General features: G+C 40.6%; 2 protein-coding genes across 3 annotated transcripts in view; one reads left to right on the top strand and one right to left on the bottom strand.

The window, feature by feature from the left end:
- Nucleotides 1-8,492, top strand: part of LOC137259836 (uncharacterized) — a 33,387-nt gene extending 24,895 nt beyond the window's left edge. Inside the window, exons 1-2 of one of the 2 annotated variants that reach the window (XM_067797456.1) lie at nucleotides 881-1,010; nucleotides 5,872-8,492. In XM_067797456.1, coding sequence (XP_067653557.1) covers nucleotides 990-1,010; nucleotides 5,872-8,127 — 2,277 coding nt within the window. In that variant the 5' untranslated portion in view covers nucleotides 881-989 and the 3' untranslated portion in view covers nucleotides 8,128-8,492. Of the gene's footprint in view, nucleotides 1-880; nucleotides 1,011-5,871 lie in introns of those variants that run through there. The other variant, XM_067797457.1, reaches the window with a different exon arrangement.
- LOC137259835 (cilia- and flagella-associated protein 337-like) overlaps nucleotides 1-19,640 on the bottom strand; it is a 103,338-nt gene that overhangs the window by 56,033 nt on the left and 27,665 nt on the right. Inside the window, exons 21-26 of the mRNA XM_067797455.1 lie at nucleotides 18,969-19,134; nucleotides 17,207-17,341; nucleotides 16,710-16,861; nucleotides 15,959-16,024; nucleotides 15,572-15,701; nucleotides 14,644-14,762 (exon numbers count right to left, since the gene is read on the bottom strand). Of these exons, the coding sequence (XP_067653556.1) occupies nucleotides 14,644-14,762; nucleotides 15,572-15,701; nucleotides 15,959-16,024; nucleotides 16,710-16,861; nucleotides 17,207-17,341; nucleotides 18,969-19,134 (768 nt within the window). The remainder of the gene's footprint in view (nucleotides 1-14,643; nucleotides 14,763-15,571; nucleotides 15,702-15,958; nucleotides 16,025-16,709; nucleotides 16,862-17,206; nucleotides 17,342-18,968; nucleotides 19,135-19,640) is intronic.

Raw genomic sequence — 19,640 nt, 5'->3', positions numbered from 1 at the left:
TAAACCACCTGTGGCAACATCGTCGTAAAACTACATCATCACGTCTTGGCTGACAATCCAAGTAGGAAAAAACAATTGTTGGTTTCAAATCTAAAGAACAGGCTTTCAACCAACCCGCAGATAAAAAGACATGTTGGTCCCAGCCACATGCTGTGTATTTGCGTCTATGAAACTAGTGCTATTAAGAATTAAAAGCCAGTTGGAGTTAGTTTCCCTTTAAAGGATCACTTAGAGGGGTATATGAATAAATTCTTTATAACTTTGAAATGGGGTTGTGTAAAATTTGTCTTGTTGCTACAAGCCATGGTAGGGTAGGCCAGTGGTTAAAGCGTTCACTTGTCACGATGATGACCCAGGTTTGAAACCCACTTCTCCTGCAGTGATACTGCTGCAATATTGCTAATAATAGATTAATAATCAGAGTAAAATGAAGCTCATGCATTCATTTTTTGCTGAAAAAATGCTGATGTGACTTAAAGTTTTAACTCACTGACTAAACAGAAACAATATATATGTGACATGGAAATTGATAATAAGGTCACAAATAAAATATCTCGTAACTTTTACAGAACAGGAAGCCTCTGTCACTGAAAGGAGTCTGAATGCTTGAAAACATTGAACAGGGCTTTGTATTGACAGGGTGCCGACTTAAGGTTCCTGTTGCAATGTTAACAATAGAGCAATCAAGATGGCAGACAGTTTTTAATGATAGGGTCAAAGTTCAAACTAATGGTGTGGGATCTCTGTAAGACTTAGGCCATGGTGTCAGATTTCCCCCTTTGCAATCAACCAATGAGAACAAGCTGGATTTCCCATCTATAATTAGCAACAAGGCCTAGATGTTGGGAGCCATGTTTGGATACACAGTGCAGGTCATAGTGACCTGGTGACTTAGAGCTGGCTGCCCTGTTTCAAGTGGGAAACAGTAGCTGACCGTGGGGGACATTGGCTGACCACTGTGAGCTGGGGACGAAGGCAGAGACTTCACTATGGGAGAAGTGGCCATGTTGGTGAGTTCTGTCTGAGAGTCACATCACTGCTAACAGTTCCATGGGAATTTTTTCAGAAAATCAGGAAAGTGTCAAAAGTGTACTGAGACTTACATGTCTTTATCTTCTGATCATTTGCACTGAGCTGTTGGCTGGTGAGAAGTAGCAGATATTCTGAGATGTAGATTGTTCAGCTGCAGAAAAGTATGGTGTTGAGGTCCTGTCTCCCTCACTGCTGTTTTCCATTCTAAGCAATACAAAAACCTGAATGGTTCAGGTTCTGAATACAGAGATCTCCTGCAAGGACTTAGAGTAGTGGTGACGTTTCGCCTTGGGATGAACAGATGGTGAGTTGGAATGAGGGGAGGGGGGCTCTTGGGGGATGGTGTGTAGAGACGGATGGATGAAGGTGTGGACGGGTGAATGGTTGGAGTGAGAGTGAGAGAATGTGTCACTGGATGAGTGTTTCAGTTGGTGGATGAGTGAGTGAGCGTGTTGATGGGTTAGTGAGTTGGTGAATGAGTGAGTGTGTCAAAGGATTAGTGAGTTGGTGGGTGTGTCGAAGGATTAATGAGTTGGTGGATGAGTGAGTCAGTGAGTGTGTCGATGGATTAGTGAGTTGTGGATGAGTGAGTGAGAGTGAGCTGAAGTTTTATGATGCATCAGCATTGTATCAGCCATTTAGTGATATGATACAGATGGAAACGTTCAGTCAGTCGGTCTGCCAGGACGGATGGACGGATGGAAGGAATGGTGGGTGGAGGGATACATGAATGGATGGATGGGTAGGTGGAGGGGAAAATGGATGGATGGGTGGAGGATACACTGATTGATGAGTTGATTGATGGGTGGGTGGGTGGCAGGATACATTGATGGGTGGATGGATGCATTGATGGGTGGATGGATGGGTGGGTGGCAGGGTACATTGATGATGGATGGATGGGTGGGTGGCAGGACAAATGGATGGATGGATGGATGGGTGGGTGGCAGGATACATTGATGGATAGATGGATAGATGGGTGGGTAGGTGGCAGGATACATTTATCCATGGATGGATAGATGGGTGGGTGGCAGGATACATTTATCCATGGATGGATAGATGGGTGGGTGGCAGGATACATTTATCCATGGATGGATAGATGGGTGGGTGGCAGGATACATTGATGGATAGATGGATGGATGGATAGATGGGTGGGTAGGTGGCAGGATATTGATGGATGTTGGATGGATGGGTGGGTTTCAGGACACATTGATGGATAGATGGATGGATAGATGGATGGATAGATGGGTGGGTGGGTGGCAGGATACATTGATGGATGGATGGATGGATGGATGGATGGATGGATGGATGGATGGATGGATGGGTGGATGGATGGGTGGATGGAGTTTGGGTGCCAGGATACATAGATATATGGATTTGGGTGAGAGATACATGGATGGATGATACCTCGTACAGAGGGAGAGATGTAATATCTGGTACTGAATAATGACGCTTATGAAATGGACCAAATGTTAAGGTTACAGAATGATGTTACAACAGAGCATGAGAACTCTGAGTTATCTCCCTTTATCATATTGCGTTCTGGCTCATTAGGATGCAGATATTAGGAAGATATATAGAATATTAGCTGCATTGTGACCACTAATAGCTTATAGAGAGACATCGGATAAAAGCAATAAAAAGTTGTCTCAAAGAGACAAACTGTTTAAAGACAGTATTAGCATAGTAGGTATAGAGTATTACTAACAGTGTCAGTTGCATGTAGCTATGTGTCAGACAAAGAGATGCAGATTTATTCCACCAAAGCCATATACAAACCAGTTTAGTAGGATAAGTTCCACAGTGCAACATATTTCCCCTGTATTGAATGACATTTATGTCCAAAAGAGACAAACCCTGGACAGCCTTTAAAATGTGGAAATCCTGCTTCTCTGTGTTCAGTCGATCTCTCCACTGTGATGATGAAATCTGATCATGAACTCTCTGTCTGGAAAGTGACAACCTATAACCATCGATGGCGCTGTTTCTGAGATTTGATTAGATTAGGAAACAAAAGTCTCCTCCGAAAGTCTCAGTTTACATGGAGACATTGAAATTAAAAAATATTGATTGGAAGTCTGGGGGCTGCTTCTCACAAGTTAACTCTTCCTGTGAAATGTTTGAGCTAATGTGGTTCTACAACAAGCCTGAGTCTGTCACTGATCGAATTACCAACAAAAATCCTGATCCGCATCCTTTCAACTCCCCCTTTTTAAGCAAGCCAACAAGCACATGTATTGATTAGCAAGGGAGGTTTGTAAAAGAAGAAAGAAGACTGAACTGAAAAGTGATTCTGTATTGATTGCAGAAATCTTACTGTTGCGATTTGACACTATTATAAATATAATAAGGTTGAACTGACAGATTATTTTCCAGATGAATTCAAGCCCGTGTTTGTACACTACACTACATCGGCTTCTAAGTGATTACAGGAAATGTAGTATAGAAAATCAGAAGAAAATGTCTCTTCTCTAAAGTACAGGGCGAGTGAATTTAGTTTCACATCACATTTAGCAATATTCCACCAACATCATGACAGGGGACACAAGAAAAGGGCTTCACACAATTGTACCCATGTGGGGATTCAAACCCAGGTCTTCAGCATGAAGAGCGAATGCTTCAGCCACTAATTCATGCCTATGCCCCACCAAAGTAGGACAACTGTTCTAAGTAATGAAGATACAGATATGGGTAATCATTTACACTGTCTCTCTGTCTGTGTCTGTCTGTCTCTCTGTCTGTCTCTCTGTCTGTGTCTCTGTCTGTGTCTCTCTGTTTGTCTGTCTGTTTGTCACAGATTCAAAAGACGGAAATACCCTGCTAAAATCTTTTTTTCCTTTCTGGCTGCATGACTTTATTATCAGTTAACACTAAGGATTGCAATGGACTGTCTACCAGTTTGCTCGGACATGGGACAGAATTGGTCCTCAACAATATATGACGTAAGAGGTGACTAACAGATTGGGTAGGTTCACTGTCTTGGCTGACCCATGTCATGAATCCCAATTGTGCAGATCGATGCTCATGCTGTTGATCACTGGATTGTCTGATTATTTTACAGACTGCTTTCATACAGCAGGAATATTGCTGAGTCCGGCGTTAAACAACAAAACAAACAGTGCTATTTTGAAATACAAACAGTGTTATGTTGAGATACTGATGTTGAACTTTGAGTTACACCAAAGTTAATATTTGGTTTTTCCGAATTCTTTTGATACTCATGTATGTTTGGCTTGCGTCAAACGCTAGCTATTTGTCCTGATAATTTAACAGTGACTGATTGCACTCCAACCTGATGCATATTCAGCATAGACGTTTGAATAAAATAACAAATGTCACAACCAAACACGTTTCAGTACAGAAAGACACATTTTTAGTAGGATGACTTCTGTCCACCACCAAACACATTTCTCTGCTAAATGACAGCTCTCTCCACCTGATGGCCATTAAGAGTTTTCAAACACATTAGATGATGAAAGACAACAGACTTGAACAATGCTAGTTCATATGAACCTGACGTTCAAGTGATCAGCTTGCTCTGACAGCTGTTGTGTGGTGACCCCTTCGGACGTTGCTTGTTGGTTCTGAGTGGAGGAGCCCTGTTTGGGTGTATTGACCCACAATAATTCCATCTTATCACACACGGATAACTGTCCCTAAGCGAGGTATGTTATGTACACAGACCAGCCCATAGTTGTATTATCTTCTCAAGCGATTTTACTGTAGTATGTCCTGTAGCTATGCAAGGTAGGTCAGTCTCTTGTCCAACCTGGACAATGTTCTTGAGTTACCCATCTAACAGCTGCCTTCTTGTCAGGTAAGAAATAGCCCAGAAATGTAGTCATGTAAATATTTAGGAAGTTCTGACTAAACACACCATGACATGATTAAGTCTGATTTAGCTTACGAAAATAGACAAATCTTGACCTGCTGTGAGTCCCTTTGTGTCAAAATTATACTTGTAGTGATGATTAATATTAGTTTTGAAGTGATTTTTTACCAATGCTGGTATACAGCAGTGACTGACTTTCTTTTTATGCTGCTTTGAGCTGAATATTCCAGCAACATTGATGGCAGGGACACCAGAAATGGGCTTCACACATTGTACCCCTGTAAGGAATCAAACCCAGGTCTTCAGCATAATGTGCCAAATGTGTAGTCCAAGCTAAGACCCTATTAACCATTCACATAATCTGTAAGCTAAGCTCTGGCAAGCGAACCAATGGCTGTTTGATGGTCCACAATCGCATTTGTCAGAGTAGTCACACAGCTGCTTTGACAATCTTCACATCTGTCAATATTGACGTCAACCACCAGCTTGTAAAACAATCAAATCATGTTCACAAAAAACATCCCATAAAAAACAACCAAAATTCTATTCCTCAATTCTGTCTCTTGTTTTATTGCTGATGGGATACCAATCAAAGCCTGTATTTTAACACTGTTTAGTCTGTACCTAAACCTTCTGTTCTGTATTTCAGCTTGACTAGTGCTCAGGATCAAAACCTGTATTTTAACACTGTAAGTCTGAGTCTAAAACTTGTGTTCCTTTTTTCAGAGTCAAATACGTTTGTTCCTTGTTTCAGCTTGACTAGTGCTCAGGATCAAAGCCTGTATTTTAACACTGTTAAGTCTGAGTCTAAAACTTGTGATCCCTGTTTCAGGTTGACAAGTGCTCAGGATCTAAGCTTGTATTTTAACACTGTTAATCTGAGTCTAAAACTTGTGGTTCTTGTTTCAGCTTGACTAGTGCTCAGGTTCATTGTTTCAGGTTGACTAGTGCTCAGGATCTAAACTTGTATTTTAACACTGTTAGTCTAAAACTTGTGTTCCTTGTTTCAGAGTGACCGATGCTCGACCATGTCATTGCTGACGCGGACTAAGGGCTACTTTGTGGTCATCTGCCTTCTGATGTGCGGCTTCTTGCTAACGTTCTCATGGCGACTACTTTACAATACTTATGACTCCTCAGGACTCAAACCGTCAGCCTCCAAGACACCAATACGTGGATTCAGACAAATTGCTCAAAATATAAGCAGGTCAAGGTTAGCTGTCAAGGCCGGCACAGAGGACACCACAAATATCAAGGACAAAGGCCATAACGGAAGTATGCCCTTCACAAAAGATGAAATTGGAAACATTTTATCTAAAATTCATGAACTTGGATTATCTGCTTCTGAAGTCCAAGAGAAGCTGTTGTCATGGCAACAACATCGTGGTTCCTTCAGAAACAGTTCAGAGTCTAGTATACTGCCCAAGTCTTCAGAAGTTAACATACTAAATAGGCAGAGTGAGAAAACACTGAATAACGAGAGAACATTCAAAAGAGAGCAGGCATCAGAGAATCAGCAGGCATCTGAGAGAGCTCGGGAACTGGAGAGAGTATCTGAGAGACAGTGGGCATCAGAAAGAGAGCGGCCATCAGTGACAGCATCTGAGAGGAAGAAAGCATTGGAGAGAGCATCACAGAAAGAGCAGACATCGGAGAGCGAACAGGCATTGGAGAGAGAATCACAGAAAGAGCGGACATCGGAGAAAGAAACACCATCACTGAGAAGGAACAGTGCATCTCTCCGGCCTCACAGTGAAGAGACGTTTGGTGATCAATCAGTGCATGCAGGCAGAAATAAAATCGTTCATGAATCATACAACAATCGTCAATCTACAAAACTTCAAGTCTCATCTGTCAGCATCCTAACGCAGGAGAAAGGTAGTCACAGACTCAAAGACAACAGTGACGCTCACCATATACAAAATGACTTTAAGGTCAAAGGTGGAGGCAAAGACGGGTTCAAGGTTGTGAATGAAAACAAAAAATTAAATTCTGGGTCAAGGTTAGTAGGGAGTGATCTTCAAACAACATTGGGTACTAAACAAAACCAGAAAAGTAAACGAGACAAATATTTGCTATTTCTAAAAGAGAAATTTGAAAGAAGTAAAACAAAGACTGTAAATTTAACAAGGAGTGTGGGTAATTTGAGAGTGAAAGAATCTGGTGAACCTTCTGTAACACATGACTCCCATCAACTGAAGATGTCTGACATGAATGTACATGTTACATCACGTCCATCTACTACAACGGTGCCAGTGACAACAAAAAGTATGAGTCGGACGAGACACGATCTTTCATTATTCGATGAACTGAAGCGGAAATATCCATCATTTTCCATGGACCTCAATAATGACCCTGAAAAAGACCTCGAGGTTGATGGGACACAGAGACCGGACTACTGTGCTGGTTGTTTTGACTTCAACTTCCCCATACTAATAAACCATGAAGGATTATGCAAATCAAGTGGTCGCTCACAAAACCTGCAGCTATTAATGCTGATATCATCAGCACCAGGAAACTACCAGGCCCGGTCAATAATACGCCAGACCTGGGGAGCCACATGCCGGGGTTCAGACACCATGAAGTGCTTGTTTGTGGTTGGTCTTGCCTCATCAAGTGAAGACAATGATAAAATTCAACTTGAAAACGACCATCATAAAGATATATTGCAGATTGGGTTCAAAGACTCATACTCGAACCTGACCTACAAAACTGTGTCCTCACTCAAGTGGGCTTCCAAACACTGCTACAATGCCAACTACATCATGAAGACGGACGACGACATGTACGTCAACACCGAGCTCATCCCAGTCATGTTGCAAGCAGCCCCGAGGAGAAAGTTCATGGGGGGTTCGTGCTGGGGCACATCAAACCCCAACAGGGACACATCATCAAAGTGGTTTGTTTCATTTAAAAGTTTCCATAAGCCAAAGTTTCCCCCAATGTGCTCTGGAACAGGCTATATCATGAGCATGGACGTTGTGCGTTCCATGCTGTTCTCGTCACGGAACGTTCCGTTTTTTCATCTGGAGGATGTGTATGTTGCTTTGTGTCTTCAGAAATATGGCATCCTGCCGATCAACATCATGGGCTTTAGCAACATGTTCCAAGAATTTGACGCCTGTCATTACCGAAATGGCGTGATGACATCGCACCAGGTTCCCCCTGAACTATTGGAGGAATACTGGGCAGCGACAAGGAAGTGTCCCAAAGCGAACATTGCTGCATCTCAACTGTATATAATCATGCCCTACCCGGATACATAGTGTTACCATGGCAACGATGTGTGTTTCTATGGCAATAACAGTAACCATCGTGATGTTGTCAATACAATTGTGATAATACTGTCTGAGTATTTGTAAAGGTATTTTCTTTATCCATTGTCCTCTGCAAGGGTGTAGTGATAAAACCATGCTTATTGTATGTGACTTGGGCTTAATGGTGACAGTATTCCAGTTTTAGCAATGCATGACTGTTTCATGTGGGAGGAACACCTGGAGTAACAAAGGTTAACAATGATGCTATGAGTTATAGTATTAGAAGCCTGTTTCGTAAGGGAGGAACGGCTTGAGTAACACAAGTTATGATTCGTCACAGTCCTAATCTGAAAAATATAGAAAATAATAAAAAATTTAGTCCAATATGGATGTCAACAGTGGATGCCGGAGTTGATGCCATGACATCTATGTGATACAAGGATACCAAGAATACAATAATGACATTTATTTTTTGTCCTTTTCTTCACAAAACATGACATATCAATGAAATATTGACTGAAACACAAATGGTCACACATTCTGTGTGATATGTCCGTCTTGTAGAAGGTATAGTGATTTACCCTTCAGAAAAATTAGAAGACTTTCAATTGGGTAATACAAAATGTGTATGAAACAGTGCTCTAAAGTTTCACAGTAGTATGACTACAACTTTCGTAGGATAGACGACCTTGACATTTTGCGACCTTTGCCACTGAAATTCAAATTTAACCTGCATCATCTTGCATCTCTCGTAAAATTATCTTATCTCCTTCACAGCTTTCAAGGCAGTGGAGTAGTCTACTGTTTAAAGCATTCATTCATCATGTCTCCTGTTTGAATCCACCATGGGTACATTATGTGACCATACCTGGTGTCCACAGTCTGTGATATTGCTGGAATATTGCTAAAATCATAAAACCGTTCTCTCTCTCATTCACTCGCTCCACAGAATTTCAGGTTTTGAGCAGACACAAAGGGATCTTCTTTCACAAGATGGAAAGTGCAATGTCCATAAGTCTGACTATATTGCACAGCTTTCTCTGCCCAAAACATGCTTTGCATGACAGTGAGCTTTGAGCTGTAGTGTATTACAGTGTAGTAGAGGAGAGTGATCTCCCTTTCCATGCCTAGAACATGTGCTTTATGTGACAGTGAACTGTGGGCCTCAGTGTACTGCTGTGTAGTACAGCAGAGTGATCTCCCTCTCCCGCCTGTAATATGCTTAATGTGACAGTGTGCTGCAGGCCTCAGTGTATTGCTGTGTAGTGCAGGAGCGTGATCTCCCTTTGTGACTTCTTTGACCTTTTCTTAACATCAACAAGTACTGTTTTCCTGTCAGCTTGATATGTGCAACATGAACCTGTTGAAGTCTAACATGCAAAATGCAATGACTCCTTCTCCCCTCTAAAGGACACTGCATGTTTGTAATAAATAAGTGTGATGATCCCCCACCCCCAACCCTACCCACATCACATCCATGACAAGGGTTTGAAACAATTGCATCCAGCCACTTCCAACAACCATTATGACGTCATATGTCTAGCGATATTACGTTACTCTAACACTGCCATACAAATATTACACTGCAGTACCTTCCAAGGGAGAATGATATACGAATCACGTATGCAATGCCCCTTTCTCCGACCATGCCCCAGGTGATAGTTTGTAATATTCACATGTACGACACCACCTCGCCACTCACCAGGGCTTTTCAGAGAAGTTGCACCAGGTGCAACCTAAACCAAAAACCAAGCTGCACTAGCCAAATTTCAGTTAAGAGTCCTTTTCTTATACCGAAAGACATATGTTAATTTGTTAGATGTTTTATTCAGAAGGTTACAACTCAAAACTTGGCTTTGTAATATTGGCTGCATCAGTGCAAGTAAAATAGCACTAAATTGAGCCCTGTTTTTTTTATGGATTGTAATTTTCAGTAATGTGATAACCCTCCCCTGCCTAGCCCAGTCACACACAACACCGATTTTGTAGCAATGTACATACGATGTAACATCACCTCCACTCCCCATCCATCCCATATTCCCCATTAACTGTAGATACCCCACATCTACCCATAGTCACATGTAACTGAGGTTTTAGTAATTATCAATTATCGGATGCCCTGGGACCCTCTCCACCTCCACCCCTCAATGATGCTTTTAATATTCATAAATCTGATCACCCGTACCACATACCCAGCAGCTGTGAGTTATATATTTCATCAATGCTTCATCAGCCTGCTTCATCTCCCATTATAAGAAACTCAGCCATTGCACGTGTAAATACTCATGACTCACTAGGAAAAGTCTGTGACAACACTTGTGAAGTCCACAATTGAGAGTGATTGTGAATGGCAGTGTTGTGTTTGGAAGTGCACAACCTGCATGTCCTATGTCCTGTGTCTGATACACACATATCCTCTACTTTCTGGGGTTCAAAAATCTCACTGCCTAACACCCGTGACAAGTCAGTTTTCATTTGGGGCAATCAAATTATGGCTTTGTACTTGTCCATGGGCTACTAGATAATTTCCTCATGAGGTTTTAAACTGCAAATTAACTTTGAGTCATATGTCTGACATACGTCTGACAGCTCAGCTGTGTCTGGCATATGTCTGATGCTGACCTCTGAAATGAAGCTGTACAAAAACTGACTAATTTGACATGTAATGACAGATCAGTGAAATTAACATACTTGGGAATTCCTTAATATCTGTTGAGTGAAATATGTTGCAGATATGTCATGGATGTGTGTTGTTGATATGTGTCTGATATGTTGTATATATCAGATGGATGTTAGTTAATATGTTGTATATATTTCAGATTGGTGTTAAATGTACCAAAGATATATTTGAGATATATTGGTATGTCACAGATATATTTCATGCCTCATATATCTACCATGTATATATTGCACATATATCTCACATGTATTGGTAATCTCAAACATGTCTGAGACATATATGGAATTTGTATCATGTATGTATAATATCTATCATATATGATGTATTGCATATAAATCTGTATATATGATACATGAGTTATATCTTATAAAAGATATAAATCATGTATATTTCACATGTGTATCACATGCCAGATTTATTGCACATCTATCGGTCACATGTGTCAGAGTTATTTAATATACAAGCTCTTTAAAAAAATGTAGGGGAATCTGAACTTTGGCTAGGAAATAAAAGCATTAACAAACTTCAAAGACAGACATCTTATGATTCATTTCTTTTGATCATCACCCCTAAACATAACACATGAGATGCACCAGCACAACAGTGTAGCCCCATACACACAAACATACGTGTCATTCTTGATTTTGACGGTTTTGAAGGTGGAAAAGTCATGGTAGACCATTACTCTTGACAATCATCACATGGCTGTTAGTGTTTGTTTGAAGCTGGGTCTTTTGTTTCATATATGAAAATTGTACACATGCAAATTTCACGTCACACAAGAGCAGTCAAAGTACAAACAACTATGGTCATAAGGAAGTGCAAGTAGTGATTCACTCTCATATGTCACCCAATTTTTTTCCGCAATCGTAAATTAAAAATTAAGTTGTCCACCATGTTTTAAAAGTATATAATTCATGTGTGTCTCAGATATCTGATTTATCTCAAATATCTGTCACACATGTCTCGGATATTCTCTGCTTATATTTCACATGTTTGATATATATCATATATATTTGTGTGATATATTTCACATATATATTTCACATGTGTCATATATGTCCAATATACCTCAGATATACTTCACATGTGTCTCACATATGTCTGGTATATCTCATTTATACTTCCCACATATGTCCGATATATCTCATATATACTTCACATGTGTCTCACATGTCTGATATATCTCATATACATTTCACATGTGTCTCACTTGTGTCTCTCATGTCTGATCTATATATCATACATCATTTAAAAAAGTAGGGGATATTGGATTGAAAAAATGCAAAATGATGAAGGAGTGGAGGAAGGAGATCATGAAGTGAAATTATGGGACAATGTGACAATTTATTCCATTCCTTTGGAAATGTTTCATCTGTATCGATATACATGTACATAACTTTTTCTCATATGCATTGGCACTGGTTCCTAGTACGCTCACAAAAGGGAATCTCCTTCCTTTTTTCATGGCATATATATTTCACGTTTGTCAGATGTTTCCAAGCATGTCCCAGACATAAAAACATCAGAACTTGGAAGGAAAAGTGCTGAGTTAGTTACTTTCGCTGTCATTCATTGGAAGGTTTACACAATGAACTCTGATATTATATATCTTGTTTTATGATGAGACTGAATAAATGAAGGATAAAATGCCTTTTTCTCTTTCAATCAAAGTTTGGATTCAACTACCTATCATACGAATAATGGCCTGGAGTGAGTGAGTGAGTGGGTGAGTGTTTCAGTGGATGAATGAGCAAGTAAGTGGGAGTGTATATGTGTGAGTGTGTCAGCAGGTGAGTGAGTGGATGAGTGAGTGAGAGTGTCGGTGGATGAGTGAGTGAGTGAGCGGGAGTGTGTATGTGTGAGTGGATGAGTGTGTTAGTGGATGAGTGAGTTAGTGAGTGAGCTCAAACCACTGTGATGAACACTGAACTATCATATCACAAGTTCAAATCACCGCGCTGAACAGTGAACTATTGTATCAGAAGCTCGAACCACTGCGCTGCACAGTAAACTATTGTATCACAAGCTCAAACCACTGTGCTGAATACTGAACTATCACATCACAAGTTCAAACCACTGTGCTCAACTGTGAACTATTGTATCACAAGCTCAAATAATTGCACTGAACACTGAACTATTGTATCACAAGCTCAAACGACTGTGCTGAACACTGAACTATTATATCAAAAGCTTGAACCACTGCGCTGCACAGTGAACTATTGTATCACAAGCTCGAACCACTACATAAGTGCCTGTGGAGTATGCTCAAAGCTCTACGCCATTATTTCTCTAGTTAACACAAGCTGCCTGTCCTGACACCAGAATGTTAACAGTCATATGACTTATCCCAATGGGTACCCATCCACTGATGATTCCAGTTATGGAAATGTCATCAATATAGGCAAAAGTATCAGATTTGGGTAACATGGTGAAAATTTATGCTTTTGATTTGTGACCGGAAATCAGCCAAGTGGGTTCAAGTGCTTAGCCAGATATTGCTGATCTTATCAACTTACATCACAGGTTGCTCTTTAATGTCAAACAGCTGCCATCAACAGATACAATATATCTGATACCTTTGCAAATGCCATCAATATACAAAATAGTAGTCTCCAGCAATCAAGTCTAAGATTTATTACGAGGGTTGTCAAACTAATATGAGATTACACAAATCTTTGAAGGGCATTTAGAAGTGAAATACATAAGAATGAAGATTTTTATGGATATCAACTTCTTTATATGAGAACACAACGTTTCGGAGTTAATGCTTACTCCTTAAGGTTATTATTTTACTGTAGCTGACCTGGGGAAAAAAAAGACAGGTTATCTACATGATCAGTGGTGCATCTGCTAAGACAGATATTCTGAAACAGTGATCAAGATGGGAGACTAGCCAAATAGATACAGTACTCACTTGGAAGACTGACGACCCGAGTGTCAGTTACCCAAGGCAACAATAATCAGTTTTCGATCACAGCATCCACCGAGCAACTATACAGATGCATACTAGGCGCCATAAAACTGAGTTATTATTATCACAATGTTCCCGATAAGTTCTGTTGTGTGTTTTGATGTGTAGGTATTTTGTAAGCAAGGATGTGTTTGTTAACATGTAGAGTGTGCCATGACATGAACATAGCAAAGTAGCCATTCACAGTGAATACAAAATTTCACATGCTGCAAGATTGCAAATACATTCCTGTGATAAAACCTGCAAAAGCTACGACATGCAAGTGGTAGATCAAAACAGACCATAATAACACCTCAGAGATTCATCTCCCAATTTAACCATATCAATCAACAACAAAAAAGAAATAAAATAGCAAATCTATGAAGAACAGCCTACACAGGTAGGCAATATGATTTCCAGTATGCACTTGCAACAAACAATTATCCATACAACTGATTATGTGTAGTTCTCAGTGTATAGAACTTCTGTTGAAAATCTGAACATTTTCAGAATGTGATAACAGTCAACATACCAAATGATGTCAACACTGAAATAAGGAATTCACACATAACCTGAAATATCCAATTTCATCATAAGTAAGTCATAAGAAGATATGTCAAACATCATGAAATCTGGACGAACCATTTTGATCTTAAGGAATCCTGTGTGTTTCATTCACAACAAAATGTTTTAAAAATGTTTTATTTCTAAGTGACTTACAAACATTTCTTCAAAACCCATAAGGAAAAAAATCTTTCACTGATATGCATAAATTAAGAATCTGGGTTTTGGATCATCCGTGAGTTGACTGACAAGGCATTTCCATGACATCCTTGAAACCAAAATGGCCGCCTCACTACACACGAACAGAGGCACAGCAACAGTTACTCACAGAGTAGGGCCCAGCAGGTGGCGCTCCAGTCCGCTCCCAGTGCAGGTACGGCAGGTTTGGGATAGTCCCTGGTTGGCGCCGCTCTCGTTTCCGCACCCTCAGCTCTTGGTAGTCTTTGCCTAGAAAGAGGGGGACATGTTGTCATGTTATGAAATATGGCTGTGAGAGAGAGCTTTGAACATAATTTCATTTTATCATGGCATGATGTAATTTTGTCATGTGTTGGAGTAATGTAGTTTGAAGATGTTTGGTGGAACAGACTGCTACACAAATGGCTAAGGCTATAGAACACAACTGTATCTTCTCATGGTTATGCTTACATGGCTAGATTCTGTCAAAATAAGGGAAAGAAGTCAACATGACTAGATTCAGTCAAAACAAGGGTCACAACTCTGCATGGCTGTTATGCATTCGTAACTACTCATGACATTCCGGCAAGTCGAATTGTGTCTTGTACTTGTCTTGTGGTCATGTCTAAGTGCAAACAAAGACGAAAATAGTCTAGTACTGTTACCAAGGAAAGACAACTCTGAATTACCAAACATGGCTACTCCAAGAATATCCTATAGTTATATCCCATAGACAAAACAACTATACAGTCATGCCCCTTGCAAGTACGTTTCAGTGATGAAAGCTGCTGATCCTTTAGCTCAAAGTTGACGTTTTGCCATTTTCAGTTTTTGAATATGTTTTTCTATGCATGATTAGACTGCTTTGCCACGATTCTTGGCAATAATGGTGGACAGTAGGAGTACGAGTCTTCTTGTAGGTCACGGAAAGAGGTGAGCAGTTGCGAAACGGCGGTTATGCCGTCATCAAAAGGGAGGCAACTCTGTGCTGTCAAACCAACAAACAACCTTGGCCAATCCCAAGGATTCAGACACTTTCTGGCAAGTCTAAGGGACACAGTCCTGCACAACTAACTCACCAAGCACGGTGTTGTTCCAGGTGTTGAGGCGGTAGTCCTGGGGCTGGTATATAGCAGACTCATCCGGTTCCCACTGGCTCTCATCATCAGACTCGACAAGGTCAAGGTCAAGCTTATCAGTTGTAGCATCCTGGAGTGAGATGAGGTTTGCACCAGTGGCTCATTGTGTGTAAGAAAGAAAAGAGGTGGCTTCCGTTCTTTGTAAGGATTTATTCATTGAACAATAAGTCTGGGCACTGTATTAACTGCCATATTAAATCAATCCATAGTTCGGATCATTCGTGCAACATCAGCATTGTCTGATGGTGACTGACGTAAGTGTTCTCATTCTATACTGCTTTTAAGACATTCCCTTAATATAGACATGTCAACCAGAAGTTCACACACCTGTTTTGTTTCCTCTTCTTCCTCCTCAGCTGCGGGGTCGTACGGCTCGATCTTCCAATGCTCCTCCTACAACCAACAAATTGTAGCTCAGTCGTCCAACCTAGTCACATTTCACATTGTAGTATCCTAATCATGGTGACATCTTTCAATGCTACACCTAGACCCAACACATCAGCTCCGTCGTCCTACTTAGTCACATTTCACATTGCAGTAATCTAATCATGGTGACATCTTCCAGTGCTACGCATAGACCCAACACATCGTATTTCCGTCATCCAACCTAGTCATATTTCACATTGCAGTATCCTAATCATGGTGACATCTTCCAGTGCTACGCATAGACCCAACACATCGTATTTCCGTCATCCAACCTAGTCATATTTCACATTGCAGTATCCTAATCATGGTGACATCTTCCAGTGCTACGCATAGACCCAACACACAGTATCTCCGTCATCCAACCTAGTCATATTTCACATTGCAGTATCCTAATCATGGTGACATCTTCCAGTGCTACGCCTAGACCCAACACATCGTATCTCCGTCATCCAACCTAGTCACATTTCACATTACAGTATCCTAATCATGGTGACATCTTCCAGTGCTACGCCTAGACCCAACACATCGTATTTCCGTCATCCAACCTAGTCACATTTCACATTGCAGTATCCTAATCATGGTGACATCTTCCTGAGGTGATGAAATGGACCTTTGACATAAATATTATATTCTGAAAACATCATGACAATACCTGACCAAAGATTCCGAGCTTGTTGCCGTGGACATCCCAGACTGCGACCCTGCAGTCGGAGGAGGCGGAGATGATGAGGGAACGGTCGTTGCGTTCACACAGATCCAGGGAGTTGATCATGTCTGTGTGAGGCTGGTACTGACACTTTAGAGCTAGCACAACAAACAACACACTACAGTCCATTTGGGTTCAAAAGAGAATGGCAACTGATTAAATACCTCAAAACAGGGATATGTGCACAAAACATAAATAAGGTGCATGGTCCTGAAACCTCTGTACCAACAGGATCTGAAATCTTATTTTATTTGTGTATTTTGTAAGGGCTGGTCCATATGGTGAGTACAGTAAAACAATGTAAGTCTACTTAAGGGGAGGTGTCTGTAATGGCTAGTTTGATGGTGAGTACAGTATGACAATGAGTAAGTCTACTCATGGGTAGGTGTCTGTAAGGGCTTGTCCACATGGCGATTACAGAACAACAATGTAAGTCTACTCACGAGGAGGTGTCTGTAAGGGCTTGTCCACATGGTGAGTACAGTATTCAGCAATGTCCCAGACTTTCACCAGGCCGTCAACATCACCCGTCACCAGATACTGGTTCATCTTGTCAGTAGCCATGATGATACTTCCAGCTGGGAAAATATAGGCACTTTCAAAATCAACCTAAATAATGTGTCTGTATTGTAAATGACAACATATTTGCAAGCATGATATTTCGGGGTAATTACAAATGATTTAAGCTCACAAAACACCATCCAATTAATATAATCACTTTGGTCTATCTGACCTTTCTAACAGGTCTTGTTTTTAGGAAAACATCACTGACTGCATACACACGGAATTATTCAGCTAAACTCAGTTCAAGATAAGCGGCAGCTTTTACTAGACCTATGTGATTGGATTAATTTTACGTAGAACTTTTCATTTGAATTTATTTTCGAGACTTGGGCAGATCACTAAAATATTGCTATGCTAGTTACCACTTCAAAAAATATTGTAACCCAAGCATTTATTGATTTACAGGATTTGTATAAGTCACATTCCAGTTATTTGACAGCACCTTGCAAAGAATGATACTTTAGTCCAGTGATTGATATTACGAGCATTGAAGAAGCATTTGGGGTATGATGACATGCCACCAACCAGATTACACAATTTGTCCACAATAAACAGACACGCAAAACACACTACTCAATTTTTCTTAATTTACTTCATGAATGAGAGAACTGAAAAATTTAGTCTACAAGTTAGCAGCAAAAAATGATATTGTTTTCTGTTAGGCGATATAAAAAGACTTATATTAACACCACGGTATGTAATTCTGCTTTCAGCATGAGGCTGATGCCACGTTTGGACTGAACAATCCAGTGGGTGATATAATGAGTAACATCCCACACCATCAGGATGACACAAGGACAAATCTAACAGGAATATTAGATCTAATGGCAACAGATTATTCCCTAGCAACCTAATAACAAGAATAACAATAATAAGACTTTATAATGCACTAAACACCATTCATTAGGTCAAAGCTCACAACCCTAACAATCAAAGCGTAGAACATTATTACCCCAGATACCACAACATGACTTATCCCACCGGGTACCCATTTTCTGTTGGGGGAACAGAGGCAATCTTGGACAAACTCAGTTGCCTAAGGTGAGACTTCATGTATCACATGTGCTTCATCCAAGGACTCTATACCAGGATGGCAAGATGGCAGGACTGAAGTCCCTCTGCAGAGACAGGCTGCTAAACACTGTCACCCATCCAATGACTCTCCGTACCCAACGTTGCTTAAAATGATTTGTAATCCCAACTTCAATGCACAGGTGCTGGAGGGGTAGCCTAACTGCTAAAGTGTTCTTTCATGATGCTGAGGACTTTAAATCCCCACATGGGTAAACTTTGTGAAGCCTATTTCTGATGAGGTTAAGGTGCTTGCCTCTCACGCCGATGATCCAGGTTCAATTCCCCACATGGGCAATGTGTGAAGCCCATCTCGAGTACAATGTCGTGATATTGCTGGAATATTGCTACAAGTGGCATCAAACTCAACTCCCTCACTATTTCTGACATGATATAGCTTGCATATTGCCAAAAAGCCAGGGAAAGAACCATACTAAGTTACTCATTCACAATGTACAGTCCACAGCATAGATTGCTGAGAATCCAGAATTTCCTGTGAATAACAACTTCCAGTATAGCCTGTAGACAAAAGTTTTGTACAAACACATGACAACATCTATTTTCCCTCACCGTGGAGATGGGCTACAAACTCAGCCAGCAAGACGTTCTTAGACGAGTTCCAGAAACGCACCCAGCCGTTACCGCCACATGACACCAAGTTAGCACCACCACCTGCAGAGTTACCTTTCCTTGTCTCCAGGAACAGCAGCTTAGCAACAGCCATGCTGAACTCACTCTGTGGGTTACAATGTCAAGGTCATCAAGAACTCCATCAACACATTTGTCTCTCATGATGTATAAAACTTGTGGACTGACAGACAGGTGGACTGAGACAGACAGTTGGACTGACAGACAGTTGGACTGACATGCAGACTCTACGCTCAGTTCTCTCTCTACCTTTGTGTTAGTGCATAAACTTAGGTACTATTACCGGACAAACACTAACATGTAGATACAAGAATACTTGTCTGTCTCACAGTCCCTGAACCGCATTAGTTTTGGCCCAGCCCTTTCTGCAATGCTAAAGTCCTAAACGATGCATGTCTTGATTTCCTCAAGTTCTGAGAAACCTACTCATTAAAGCTCCTTCTCAGTTAAAAAGGATTTATTGCTTCTATAAAAGTATCAGTATAGAGATTAATGTTAGTCTAGTTCTCAGACAATTATAGATTCAAATTGCTAGTATTGTTTTGTATTACAAGGGGGTAAGCGCAGTAGTTGACACAGTGAAACAAACACATG

The sequence above is a fragment of the Haliotis asinina genome, chromosome 13, assembly GCF_037392515.1.
Source record: "Haliotis asinina isolate JCU_RB_2024 chromosome 13, JCU_Hal_asi_v2, whole genome shotgun sequence".
Taxonomy (NCBI): Eukaryota; Metazoa; Mollusca; class Gastropoda; order Lepetellida; family Haliotidae; genus Haliotis; species Haliotis asinina.
The sequence above is the reverse complement of the archived record's forward strand: the minus strand, read 5'-3'. Positions and strand labels throughout refer to the sequence as shown.